Here is a 14,862-nt window from a genome sequence, read left to right as displayed (position 1 = left end):
GAGCCACAAAAGAGAGGGGCTAGACAATAAGAATTCTCCTACTGCCCTATGGCTTTCTTCTGACTCTGAAGCAGCCATGATGAGGGGCCCAGAAAACCCACACATCTTGCTCCACACAACAGACTGCTTAGACTCTAGGAGGATTTACTGCCATGAAAAGCAACAAGGAAAAGAGAAAGTAACAAAAGAAACTGTTGAGAAAACTGGGAGCAGGCCTAGAGAAAACAAGGAGAACATTTAGGTCTCTACCACCTTCCCCAAAAGGAAAAAGTTCATGCAGATAGGAAATGCAGGGTTGTTCCCTGCTCAGCGTTCCTGGTTAAACGTAAGAATAAGAAAATCCCCTGGACTTGCAGCATCAGTATGTATCCAAGTGTATCCAGCACAAGACCCGCCCCCCCATAAGATTAGCCTTCTGGCATGGGTAAATTGCCTTCTAATCCAATCCCCCCACCCACACCCCAAGCAAAGGGCATCTGCCTGTGGTTCCCATCTCTCCTTAAAAAAGAAGATCATAGCAGAGTGCCCACGGTGTAGTCAGGTACCAAGAAATATAATGCCAGACAGTTTATCAGGCCAGGGGATGGGCAGCCAACTTCAGATCAAAGAAGGAGAGAGAGGCTTAGTGTAAAAATCAATGTCATTTTCAGCAGGAAAGTAGAGGGCAAGTGGTGAGAGGGGCTCCTACTGGCGCACCTTCCCGGGGACGTAGTTCCTGTCAATTGCCTCCTCCTGCAGGAACATGTGTAGGCAGCGTTCGTTCTGAGCCAGTGGATGTCCAGCAATTCTATAAAGAGACCAAGATGGTTATCAGTAGTATTTGGGATCAGAGAGAATTCACAGAGTGACAGGGGTGTGGACAGGGGAAGAAGGGCAACGTCAGCTCTTTCAGAGGTTCAAGCAAGAAGCGGACAACAACAGGGCACCACTCCACCCTAATATTATATAGGAGAAGGGGGACAGAGGGGTAAAGCAGGGAGAAACCACCAAACACATCCAACATGCAGTACTTTCTCAGACCCTGAGGTACAGGATCAGAATTCTGCTCAAAGGAATGGAGTCTTACTGTCCAGTCAGCTCAGCACACAACTAACATCACATCTTATTACAGAAGAGGAGACAGACAAAACATATAAAGACCATGATGGCAAAAGCAGCAAGAAGAGTCCCCAAGAACTTGGCTTACTTGTTAATAAACTGCTCGAGGCCCTGCCTCCTTTCTTCAATGAAGGACTCTTCAAAGATCCCTTCATCTCCTCGAAAAGGGAGCTGACGCTTCAAGGCTTTCCCAGGCAGTGGTGGTACTACAATCTGCAGGCAGATGCAAAATATCAACCACATGAGAGAGGATGAAGAGGGAATAAGATGGTGAAATACTGTATACTTAATTTCCTATTAGGCAAGGTCTATCTTATCCCACAGCCAGCAACTTGTAAGAACTGAGACCATAAGAGCAGTCAAGATGGCTCAGGTCAAAAACCAACTGATTTTATGATAGGACTGGCCTTCTACCTCAAAAGAAAGAAAGGAAATAAACTCAAATATTCCTCACTTTCTTTAACAATCCGCTAGCATCCACTAATTTAGCTAGGCCTTCCCTGACACTATACTTTACATTTTTAGCATCTATAGGAGTTTAAGTTATATGACTTTACTAGCCACTGATTCAAGTGATACGTTTTCTTTAAAATTTGTCCTGCACTTCACTGCTTTCAATTCAAGTTTAAAGGGTTATCACCCAGATCCAATGTGTTGGGATTTGATAGTGTTTAGCCCCCCCACCCCCCGCTGCCTTTAAGATTTTATAGACTATGATCTTATGCCTTCTCAGGCTATGTAGATATCGTCCTCCTAGGATCCCACACAGGGAATGGGGTCATACCTTACTATCTCGCTCCAGCTCATTCTTTAGCCACTCGAAGTCACTGTAGCGCCGCCGTACACAGGACTCCTTCAGCTTGAAGATAGGTAGGTTTGTCTACGGGGAAGGAAAATGAGAAAAGAGAGATGGTAACTAATGTTCAGCCTGTGGTGGCCACCTGTCAGAACCACTTAGGTCCCAAAGAAGAAATAATTCCTGTGAACCATGTTCCTATAACTCCTTTAAAATACCACCAGGTCAATTACCAATCCTTACCACATCCAGCCTTGTCACAGTTGGTGATTAGAAGTCCCTTGCTGCTTAGAATTTATCCTAAAAATAGATTTGAAGTCGTATGCAAATATATATGTACAAGGAGTTTCACTGTACTTTATTTGTAATAATTAATTAATGTTCACCAATATGTAATAGGTTAAATAAATTACAGTATGCTTATACAGTGGAATTACTGTACAGCTATAAAGAGAATGTAAACTACATATGAGCCTGTAGGGGAATATATTAAGCATTAAAATCAAGGTACTGAACAGTACATACAGCTTGCCTGTGTGTTGTTTTTTCCTATTTGGTTTTAAAAAGGGATATGTATATTTACCCAAAGAAAATGAAAACACTAATTCAAAAAGATATATGCATGCCTTTGTTTACTGCACATTATTTACAACAGCCAAGATATGGAAGCAACCCAAGCGTCTATCAAGAGATGAGTGGATAAAGATGTGCTATACACACAAACACACACACAGAGTGGATAAAGATGTGCTATACACACAAACACATACACACACACACACACAGGAATAATACTGAGCCATAAAAAAAGATGAGATCTTGCCATTTGCAACAACCTGGCTAGACCTAGAGAGTATTATGCTAAGGGAAATGAGTCAGAGAAAGACAAATACCATTTAATTCACTTACATGTGGAATCTAAAAAATAAAACAAACAAAAAGTAGAAACAGACCCATAAATACAGAGAACAAACTGTTGATTGCCAGAGGGGAGGTGGGTGGAGGTATGGGCAAAATGGGTGAATGAGAGTGGGAGATACAGGCTTCTAGTTATGGAAGAATAAGTCATGGGGATAACAGCATAGGGAATATAGTCAATGGTATTGTAATAGTGTTGAATGGTGACAGATGGCAGCTATAGTTGTGGTGAGCATAGCATAATGTAAAACTTGTCAGATCACTATGGTTAACACCTGAAACTAATGTAACATTGTGTGTCAACTATATTTCAACCATAAAGGGGATATGTGGGTGCCAGGGTGGCTCAGTCGGTTGAGCATCCAACTGTTGATCTCGGTTCAGGTCTTGATCTCATGGCTGTTGAGTTTGAGCCCTGTGTTGGGCTCCATGCTAGGCGTGGAGCCTGCTTTACAAAGGGGAGGGAAATATGTGTATATATTTATATTTATGAATAAAATGTTTATTCATAAATAATAGTGATTGAATTTGGAGTATAAGACTAAACACTTGGTTGGAACGGGTGGGAGGGTCACATTTTTCACTGAACGATTTGAATTTATCACATGCTCATATTACATTTTCAATTGAAAAGTGAATTTAAGTTCCCTGTAAAGAACAATAGAAAAGCACCTCCAAGGTATGCCTTCCTCAGCTTTTCCTATCCAAATTCTCTCCATTCTGCATGTCCCAACTCAAGTCTCATTTCATCCAGGAAATCTTTCCTGAGAGCACCAGCTTAATTTACTGGTCTCTCTCTCTTCTACACTTCTATGACATTTATACTTTAGTAGTGCCTGACACACTATTGGTTTATGCATCATGTTAGTCTTGCTACTTAACTAAACTGTAATTTCATTGAAATCAGGAGCCGTGACTACTTCTGCATTTCCCTAAATGCAGACTATGCAAATCACTCAGTAAATACTCAATTAATAGAGGCCCTATGTATCTGTTTACCCTCTCCTTGTCTAGAAAGCACAGCAGAAATAGCAATTATATTAAGTTGGCTTACCATTGCCTGCTCTCTGATATAAATCAGCTTATTCCCACATCTTACTCACTGATAATTTTCCCAAGGCTCTAATGGTGACAGGAACTACCAACAATCCAAAAGCCCTGATCCTCACTCCTGTCTACAAGTTCTAAATAGAAACGGCCAACCACATGTATTAAGACTGACTAAATTTCCCAACAGCCAATCCATATCAGCAGATGGAAATAAAAGGAACTTAGTTTCTCTCCTTTATCCACAACTGCCTCAGGGCAGGAAAAGAATATCTTCAAGCTATGTTAGTGCTTCACACAGTCCTCACTACACCATGCTTTGTAGCCCTCATGTCTGGAAATTATCTTTCCAGGATCCAGTTCTAGGTAAAGGTCATCAAAAGCTAAAAAACTAACCAACTTACATTAGTTACAACTCTATCCAGGATCAAGGTTCAAGGAATGTCAATGAGTTAAAGGAAGATGAGATACAGGTAAAGCAATATTTCATTACAACCTTTTCTTTAGGAGAATAAATAAAAAACTGGAAACAGTAGTTTCTTTGGAAAAGGGAACCTCTAGAAAACAGAAGGAAGGAGGAAGACCTAGTTTCTACAGTGTATCTTTTTTTGTATCTTTTGAATTTTGTACCATGTGCATATATTAACCAAACAAAATAAACCATTATAGAGCGCATTCTCAGAATCCTGCAAGAAATCTGCATATGTATCAAATCATCACACAATATACCTTAAACTTACACAATGTTATATGTCAATAACATCTCAATAAAGCTGGGGAAGGAATAATCCTGCATGGAAAAAAAGAGTGCTTTGGTATCATCTGATTCTAGGTTTCCACCAGAGTTCATTACAAATACTGTTATCCCCAAACAGAACCTTAACTAGTAGGCTTTTACAGAAGCCTACAGAAGCCAACAGAAGGACCAAAGAAAAGGGGGAAAACTCTGAGTAGATTCTTCCAAGACACAGTGAAACCACCCACTGCCATTCTGTGGACTTCCTCCTTTGACTCACAAAAATCCTATTCTTTCCCTACCCGCATAGGATGATGACAATAATGACCGTTCATCTCAGCACCTAGCCATCCAAGGAAGTGGCTACTGTGTACTAAGTAAGATAATCTCCCAGCTCCATGCTATAAATCATATAAGGAAGACAGGATTGTGTAGTCCAGGATATAGAAAGTCCTTTGGCTCTGATCAACACAAAGTCAAGGGAAAGGAAAGAAACAAAGTTCAAGTCCACAGGACAACTGACATTTGAGAGTTCACACACGTCATGTGAAGTCACCAGGACACCTCTCCAGACTCCTCATTTCTTGGGAGAGTGGAGGGGGAATTCTTTCCTGAGCAAAATAAAAGAGAACAGCTTCAGAAATATTTAACTATTAAACTAAGAAAAAGAAAGTCAGTGTTATCTACTTCTACCATACACAATGCCTAACTCTCAAAGCCCATTCTCTAAGTCTCATGTTCCTTTATAATGCCTACCATGATAAACCACCTAAAATAGCAATTAAAGGGATCCCTGGGTGGCGCAGAGGTTTGGCGCCTGCCTTTGGCCCAGGGCGCGATCCTGGAGACCCGGGATCGAATCCCACGTCAGGCTCCCGGTGCATGGAGCCTGCTTCTCCCTCTGCCTGTGTCTCTGCCTCTCTCTCTGTGTGACTATCATAAATAGATAAAAATTAAAAAAATAAAATAAAATAGCAATTAAAAATCAAATATTTCAACTTTTCCCTAAAACTGAGTTCAATTAAAATAGTAAAAGCCGAGATGGCCATACAAATTAACATAAACAGTACAAATTAACTCAAACCCAGAGAACCAGGAACTGTCATCAACTCTATCATCACTGTACAATTAAAAATTGTGGAAAAGGCAGATGAAAAGCTTAATGGGTAAAAAAAAAATTGCATACTAAAGTTTTGCAACTAAGCACTGCCAAAGAGACTAAAGTGTAGTGGGAAGAGTATCATGGGCTTTAGGGTCAGACAGACCTGGGTTCAAATCCCAGCCCTGCCACTTATTAGGTATTTGTAACTGGGCAAGTTACTAAAACTGCATTCCTTCTCAGTTTCCTACCTGTAGAATGTCATTTTTGTAAGGATTTAGAAACTAAAACCTAGTTAAGTGCCTGGCACATAGTAGGCATTCGATGAACAGTCTCTGTTGTTATTAGAATGACTTAAGGAGTCAGGGTGCCTGGGTGGCTCAGTTGATTAAGTGTCTTGACTCTTGGTTTTGGCTCAAGTCATGATCTCAGTGTCTTGAGATCGAGCCCCATGGTTGAGCTCCACGCTCAGCAAGGAGTCTGCTTGGGACTCTCCCTCTTCCTATACCCCTCCCCACTGGGTGTGCACATGCTCAATCTTTGTCTCTTTCTCTCACTCAAATAAATAAAAACAAATAAGTAGAGCTATTTCATTCATAGTCACTAAGGCTCATGGAGACATGGTCTCTAAAACCCCACAGTAGAGAATCCTTACATAGAACAAGTTTTGCGCAGGCTTCCTCAGGTAATTAAGTTTTCTACCACTAACAGTATTTTCAGGGATCTAACTTCCATTCTTCCCCAAAAAGGATGACTCCAAGTACTTTTTTTAAAGACGAGTTTTTCTCAATTTTTGCTTTAATTTTCTTTCTTCAGTTTAGACTTTATCAAACTTGGAATTTGGAGATCATCATTTATGAATTAAATTTCAAAGCCCAGGCAGGAGACACACTCTCATTCAATTCATTCATTCATTCAAAAGTGAAAGCACATACACTCTTTTAGGTCTTCAAATGCTGTTTGAGCAGCATGCTGTCTATAGAGAATATTCTGTCCCTCTAGTCTGAGAAAAAACATAAGAAAAAATAGAAAATGGTTCTCCCAACTTTTCTTGCCTGTAACCACTTCAACTGGGCAAAAGAACCTGCAAATCACTACTTCATCTGCACATTCCATCCTTGCAATGTGGACTAAGAATTAGAGAATAAAGTCCTCTGCAGTGCACACTGAAAAAAGCTACCCCTGGGGCAGTCCTGAAATGTCACATATTAAAGTAACTACAGATCATGGTCTTAATCCAAAAAGTTAATCTAAAACAGAAAGGGCAAATGGCCATATGCACACAGAAAGCCCAAATGGTAGCCAATACTCAAATAAACATCCCAGATACTTCAAATCTAAAGGATCAGCACAGGAGAAGAACACCAACTGACAATCCACCAATCCCAATGCAAAGCCAGGCTTTACCATGAGAACAACATGTGGTACCTGAGAAAACTTAAGAAAAAAACATTTCTCTCCTTCAGATGCTAATTCTACACAAGTCTGGGTAGACTCAATCTCAAGGAGACTCCCTTTCTTATTTCTGCTCTACCAAGCCCGCTGGTCTCCCTTTCCCAGAGTCTATCTTCCCTTTATTCCAGGCTTTGCTTAAGTCCCATCACCCCAGGGAGACCTCATTAGGAAGAAATTGGGGCATCCTGCCCTCCCTCTTCAGAGTGACTTCCCACAACCTAGTTTAGTTATGGGACCCAGTGATGTATCACCTTGGCTTTCCATCCCCCAGCCCTCCGCCACTCTGTCTTCCCTCCTGTCGCTACAGTCCTAGTTCCCTTTCTTCCTCACTGTAATCTTCTCCATGCTCCCCACCCTATCCAGCCATGCTTCACTTTTTGTCACAGGTACTTATTTGCCCTCACCCCAGTTCAACATCCCCCTCAGGAGTTTTCCATATCCTAGGGCCACAACCTAGTTTGGAGACGTCTCTCTAAACCTATGAAGCCCCTAACCCCCAAATGACCCCTCCAAGTGTTTTCGCCAATGTTAGTCGTCCGCAGGGCAGCCCCCCCCCCCGCCCCCGCCCTCTCCGCCCTCCCAGGCCGGCCGGCCGGTCCTCCCTCAGCTGTCTCCCTCACCCCGTGACTCACCCGCATGCGAACCTCATAGGTGGTGAAGCGCGCGCGGCCCACGCCCACCGTCTGTGGATTGAAGATGTCGATCTCCAGGAAGTTACTTGGCGGCCCGTAAGCATCGGTCAGGTCCTGTGGCTTCGAGTTAAGGCGCCGAGTGTCCGCCACTGCTGTGTCCGACATCTTTCCGAAGGAGAGACTGGGACCGGGGAAGGGGGTGGGGGACAGAGGCAGGAGGCAGGAGCGCGCACAGCCCCTCCCGTTTGCAAAATAACCAGCCAACCCACAGACAGCGGCGCCGCGCACGCGCGTCCACGCACGCACGCACGCACGCGCAGGTTCCCTTGGCCCCGGGCCCGGCACCCTGAATAGCAGCCAAGTTGAGAGCTGTAAGTCCCGTACTGTGGAGGCCTCATTCAGGCTTCCGGGCGGCGTTTGTGGCTGCCCCGGAACCTGCATCTCCGATACGCAGCGCCCCATATTCTGGGAAGCCCTACAGGCGGAATCTGCCAATCGCTGCTCCCCAACCCAAGAATGGTCTTCTACCGTATATCTATCAGCAGCGGGCACTGCCTCGCAAACCGGGACCTTGCAGGGATAGGCCGAAGCCCCGTGACCTTAATAAGTCAGGGTTTTGCGCGAAAATAGAAGGGTACTCTCAGAGAGTGGGGTTCCAACGATAATACTAAGAATCTAGAACGCAGCCCTGCCACTTGTGCCCCTGGAGGTTTCAGTTCATTCCACACGCAACTGACCATTCAGCAGTATGGTGCCAGGGAAGCAGCCAGAATGGGGTAAATGTGATTGCTCATTCTCACTTTTCAGGAAAATTGGGGCATATCTTCATCCTCCACTTGTTACCACATAAAGCTAACCCCAAGTGTACTAAGATACTATATTTTTTAGCAAAATGAGGGCATTTATTTCATATCTTCTATCTCTACACTGCAGAACTCCGTACTTGACACTGCTCAGAGGCTGCTTACAGCCCATAGCAGAGATAGAATACATGTCTAAATGAGAAAATATCTATGGACATATTGATATGTCACTAATTTACATATGGCCCACATTAAGGGGTAGTGCCCCACATTAAGGCTGGTGTTTTTAGGTCATTCTTTCTCCTCCCTATACTGCCTGTTCTGTCACTGATGCCTGAAACCCTTTCAACAGAGTACCAGGCCCTATAATTTCACAGTTAAGTTATTTAATTCAATTTAACTGATACCTACTAAGCAACAACTCATGTGCCAGGAACCATGCTAAACACTAAAGACCTACAGTTGAATAAAGGAGTCTCTGCCCTCAAAGAGTTAACATTCTTTATTGAAAGAATGGGAGACAAGTCAATAAAACTAATGACATACAAAATAAGTGAATGTTCAAAGCAGGACATAGGACATGAATAATGGGAGGAATTAGGAAAGGCTTTCAGGAGGAAGAAATGTCTGAGTTTGACAGACCTGAAAAGATATAAAGGATAAATAGAAGTGGAAATGGGAAAAGTCAACTTCTTGCAGAGGGAATAGCATATGCAAAGTCATCCTGATAAGAAACAGCATATTTTTAGGCAGTTGTCACCAATTCAGATTGTGTAAAGAAAGTGCTTAGAGAGGTAGGCTGGCTGGGGACGGGGGTGATCCTTCCCCCAGGATCTTAAAGTGTCAGTGTCATAAAGAATGAAGCAAAGGATCTCTGGCTTTACAAAGTAGGTGATAGGGATCCATTGAAGGCTTTTTTTAAAAGAGTTTATTTATTTATTTATTTATTTATTTATTTATTTATTTATTTATAAGAGAGAGCTGCACATGATGGGGGAGGGGCAGAGGGAGAAGGACAAGCAGACTTCCTGCTGAGCAGGCACCCTGGGATCAAGACCTGAGCCAAAAGCAGAGGCTTGACTTAACTGACTGAACCACCCAGGCACCCCTACACTGAAGGATTTCCAACAGAAAAAAAAAAAAACAATCGTATTTGTGTGTTAGAAGGATTGTTTCCAGGCAACATGGAATGTGTATTTGAATTGAATGAGACTAATTATGAGAGCACTGACAATATGACTTGGAATCATGTGGTGATGGTGGGAGTGAAGAAAAAGAAAGACAGGACTGATATTGAGAAAATAGGTAAAACTCGTGTCTGAGTAAGTACAGTGGTAGTATAGTTTAGGGCTTAGGCATGTGAACTATGGACTTAGGATGCCCTGGGTTTAAATCCCTGCTTCCTAGCTGTATGGCCTTGAGCAAGTTATCCAGTTTTCCTCATCTGTAAAATAGAAATGATGAGACTAAAAGCCACCTCTGGGGCTTTTGTGAGAATTAAATGAAACAAAATATGTGTGACTAGTAAGTGTTCAGTAACTATTAGCTATTATTACTATTTGAGGAGAAAGGAAAGAAATTGAAAATGACTCCTAGTTTTCTGATCTAGGTAACTGGGTGGATGCTGTGGTACCACCAATCAAAATTGAAATTACAGAAAGAAGAGTAAGTTTCAGAGGGAAGACCATAAGTTCAGTTTAGAAAAATCTGGGATGTCTGTAGGACACTGTGGTTGAGATGTCCAGCAGGCAGCTGGAAATACTGGTCTGCAGCTTGAGGGTGGGATCAAGGTTAGAGAGAGAGATTTGGAAGTCATTAGCATATAGTGGACAAAGAAAAATGTGAAGAGTCAAGGACAGAAGATTTAAAAATTGGTGAAACCAGGCAGTGTTGATGAGAATATAAATCTGTGCAGTTTTTCTGGGAGGCAAATTGGCAGTATATATTTAAAGAAAAAACTTTGACCTCAAGAAACTTGTAATACTGGTTGTCTCTGAGAACAAGAGTCAGGGACGGCAGGGAGAGTTGTTTTTCATTTTTATCGCATTTATGTTCAAGTACTTTTGTATTTAAATTTTTGTCAATGTTATTTACTGAAACTATTGACTCAAAAATTTCACGTCCAATCATTTATCCTGAGAAAATAATCAGTCACCTAAAGATACCGGTATATGGAGCTTGTCTTTAAAAGCAAACAATAGGAGATCCCTGGGTGGCTCAGCGGTTTAGTGCCTGTCTTTGGCTCAGGGTGTGATCCTGGAGTCCTGGGATTGAGTTCCACATCAGGCTCCTGGCATGGAGTCTGCTTGTGTCTCTCTCTGTCTTTCATGAATAAATAAATAAAATCTTTTTAAAAAAGAGTAAATAATTGTTCATTTTATGCAATGGAATATTTTGGTAGCTATTTTTTCCTAACTTGTAAATGGTCTTAATATGGAGAGTCTCACACAGGAGTAAGTGGGTCCTAGGTTTTATAGACTTTGTATCTCAGTCACTTCCTGCGTAAAATACAGTCTTTTCTATATGGCTAAATTCAGGGTTCTCTTTTGTATCCATTTAAAATGATGTTTTATATCCAATGACATAGAATGATGCCCACGAAAAAGCAAAAAAAACACCTGGTAGAATATATTGTAATGTGATACCATTTGTATTACTGGATATGATATGTATAATAATTTTTGAAGACTGGAAGGATATAAATCAAAAATCCCAGTAGTGGTTACCTCTGTGTGGTGAGGATTCAGTTGGAATTTATGTTTTTATTTATAATTTTCTAAAGGGTATGATTTTTACATGATGAACATATATTCTTTTTTTAATCAGAAAAAAAGTTTTCCCATTTGGGAAAAACATTAAAGGGTAGGCACAGAAGAGAAGCTTGTGAAGGGGACTGGGAAGAAGTAGTCTGAGAGGTAGAAAGAGAACCAGGAGACAATACTGATCTGAAGGGGAGAGATAAGAAATTTTCCAAAAGGAGCAAGCCAGTACATAGTTAAGTGTTTAATACAGTGTAACAGTCAAATAATATAAGGCCTGGGAGCTGTCCATTAAATTTGACAATTGCTTAAATGAGAGCAGTTTCAGTGGAGCACAGGAGGTAGAATCCAGATGGCAGGGGACTGAGAATCTGATCAGAGCTGGAGAAGTGGAAACATTTAGTAGAGACTATTCTTTTGAGAAGCTGGCCCAAGAAAGAAATGGGGTAGCTAGAGGGTAATGTGCTGTCGAGAAAGGGTTTGTCTGTTTAAAAAGAGAAGAGACTTGAGTATGTTTAACAGCTGGGGGAGAGGGCTTTCATAGAAAGTAGAAAGTTGAATATGCAGGTAAGGCTTAAAATCAAATAGCCCTAGGAGAATTGTACAAGTTAAATTCATAATGAGGAGTAAATACATAGTCTTTAATAAAAAAGAGAGAAAGATTTGATGGGGGGGAGAGTAGAGTAGAAGGTACTGGGCTAATTAAATCCTTTGCAGTAATAACAGATAACAGCTGTTACCAGCTGGCACGCAAGCGCACTCACACACACACGCAATTTTTTGCTTTTTGTGAGAGGCACAGAGCTTCACATTTACCAAGTGATGTTGAACAAGGCACAGTTATCCTGTGCCTCAATTATCACACCAAAAAAAAAAAATCCAGTCAAATCTCTTGGCAAACAGATGACTTCAAAATTCAATGTGAGCAATACCCATTTTTCTCTCTATTGGTTTCTTTGACCATGCTCATTCTTTGCCAGAAGGAGTCCGGGGGATCGGGGTAGCAAAAGACAGAGATTTGGGATCCTCACATTGGAAGGAATCTCATTAGTTCATCTCATTCCTGCCCATGAGGAATACTGTACCTTAAACACCTATCCATCTTCCTGCTCATAAATTTTTCCAAAAGGGGATTGCACAATCTCCAACTTGGTGTTATGCAATTGTACTGACAAGAAATCCTCTCTAGTCTTTATTCAGACTGTCCTGAGGAAATGGAAAATCAAAAGCCCTTATAATTCGGGGGCTTTGTGTTCTTGGGAGCAAGGGTGTGGAATTGCAAGGAGGGAGTAGTGGGAAAATCTGAGTGTAAAAGAGGTAGCGCTGTGAGGAAAACCAGAGAGCAGAGAGCAGAGAGCAGCAATCATGACTTAAAACCTCTACTCCAGGGAATATGGATCCAGGGTTTAGCTGTCTTGCTGTAGAACCCTGCTTTCTTTCCATACACACCTATCTAGCTGCCTACTACCATTATTGACTTCTCCCTTTCCTGAAGTTCATTTAACCCTAATTTCACCTGGCACCTCCCTAGGGCTAAGTCTCTACTTTAAATCCCTTCTGAAAGTTGTCAGTTCCCTTCCTATGTTGATGAAGTGGACTTTAAATACCCAGCTTGTCTACTTAATTTGGCAACGGTATTTATTTTACTAAAATCTCTGGATCACCTAGGGGTGAGGGCAATTTGGGAAAAAGTGATATGGCCTAAGTATGTGAGCATCTATGCAGGTTTATGCAGGGTTGCCAAAGACCTAACTCTAGCTGACATGGGTTCATCCTCCAGCTTCCCTACAGATGTTTGTTAATTACCTAGTGATTTATCTAATAAGACCTGGAAAGATAATCATGTTGCAGTTACTCAGCCTTCTTCCCTTAATAAAAGCTAACATTCATCGAACACTTCACCAAGTTCCAGGCACTCTTAAGTACTTTAGATATTTTACCTCCATTAATCCTTAAAACAAGCCTATGGATAGGTGTTATTTTTATATCCACATTTTATTGGTGATACACAAATTAAGCAATTTGCCCCAAATCACACAGCTAATAAATGATAAAGCTGGGATTTGAACCCAGACAGCCTGGTTTGGGGGCCTAGGTTTTTAACCAGACTCTCAAAGGAGATTCTTTTAACCCTGTATGTTACTACAAAGGAAATAATGAAAAAAAGTTAGAAGAGGAAAAAGGAGGGATCCCTGGGTGGCGCAGTGGTTTGGCGCCTGCCTTTGGCCCAGGGCGTGATCCTGGAGACCCGGGATCGAATCTCACGTCGGGCTCTCGGTGCATGGAGCCTGCTTCTCTCTCTGCCTCTCTCTCTCTCTCTCTCTCTCTCTGTGTGTGTGTGTGTGTGTGTGTGTGTGACTATCATAAATAAATAAAAATTAAAAAAGAAGAAGAGGAAAAAGGAGAGAAAGCAAAGAAGTACATATGGTGGGAAGGGGTAGAATGTCACTAACAACTGCCCAATAACATTCTGGTGTAAACTGCTTACTCCTGCCTAGATGTCGTTCTTCATCTGTTTGGTCTTTTGCCTGAAACCTTTTGTGTTAGATTGTTTTCTTAATAACTATGAGAATTTCAAGCCTGTTTAATTCCTGCCCATCATTCAAAGCCAAGTGCAGGTCCCACCTCCATCCATAAAGCCTCCATACTTGTCCAGTCTACAGTAAATTTTAAAAACTTTACAGACTTATTTTTTTAAATTTTTATTTATTTATGATAGTCACACAGAGAGAGAGAGGCAGAGACATAGGCAGAGGGAGAAGCAGGCTCCATGCACCGGAGCCCGACGTGGGATTCGATCCCAGGTCTCCAGGATCCCGCCCTGGGCCAAAGGCAGGCGCCAAACCGCTGCGCCACCCAGGGATCCCTACAGACTTATTGTCAGTAATGTTCATTTGGCTCTGACTCCCATTCTTAATTAGTCTTTTGTGTATTTTTGTCTCATCTTACCAACCATACTGTAAACTCCCTAACAGAAGAGACTAAAACTTCTATTTCTCTTGCATCTTGCATCTCCCATAATACCTAATACAATATGTTGCAAATAATAGACATGATAAATATTTGTTGTTTGACAGAATGATTGAAAAATCTCAGTCTGTATCAAATCTTGGTTAACCCATGCACCACTTAGTGAAGAACTATGCACTTAATGTGTACTCAGTAAACATTAGCAGTGATTACAAAATCACTCAAGAAGTCTTCATGGAGTTTCTACAGTGTCTAGAGAATGGTACTGTGGGGATAGAAATGAAATAAAGGAACACAGCTTCTACCTTTGAAGAATTTAGATTAGTCTTCTCTTATTAGCTCAATGCATACTATCTCCCTTCTCTGAATTCCTGCTGCTTTTGAAGTCAGGACTAGTGATCACTCACTTGTTGTCTCCCCCAATTCAATTGTAAGCTCTTCAAAGGAAATATATAGCACTGTGCTGGGAACATAATAGAATCATAGAATTGGAAGAGATATTAGAGCTCTCCCTATGATCAAACTTCCCATCCAGCCCTGATCCAACTC

The 14,862-nt window shown here is 41.6% G+C and overlaps 1 protein-coding gene across 8 annotated transcripts in view; it reads right to left on the bottom strand.

Annotated features, from left to right (window-relative positions):
* Positions 1–8,060, bottom strand: part of LOC129517739 (sorting nexin-12) — a 167,654-nt gene extending 159,594 nt beyond the window's left edge. For 6 of the 8 annotated variants that reach the window (XM_055337778.1, XM_055337781.1, XM_055337780.1 and 3 more), the window contains exons 1-4: positions 7,782–8,060; positions 1,883–1,978; positions 1,187–1,311; positions 697–787 (exon numbers count right to left, since the gene is read on the bottom strand). In XM_055337778.1, the coding sequence (XP_055193753.1) occupies positions 697–787; positions 1,187–1,311; positions 1,883–1,978; positions 7,782–7,946 (477 nt within the window). In that variant the 5' untranslated portion in view covers positions 7,947–8,060. The remainder of the gene's footprint in view (positions 1–696; positions 788–1,186; positions 1,312–1,882; positions 1,979–7,781) is intronic. The other 2 variants (XM_055337785.1, XM_055337786.1) reach the window with 1 other exon arrangement.
* Positions 8,061–14,862: the final 6,802 nt, after the last annotated feature.

The sequence above is a fragment of the Nyctereutes procyonoides genome, unplaced genomic scaffold, assembly GCF_905146905.1.
Source record: "Nyctereutes procyonoides isolate TBG_1078 unplaced genomic scaffold, NYPRO_anot_genome, whole genome shotgun sequence".
Taxonomy (NCBI): domain Eukaryota; kingdom Metazoa; phylum Chordata; class Mammalia; order Carnivora; family Canidae; genus Nyctereutes; species Nyctereutes procyonoides.
This window is presented reverse-complemented; position numbering and strand designations above follow the sequence as displayed.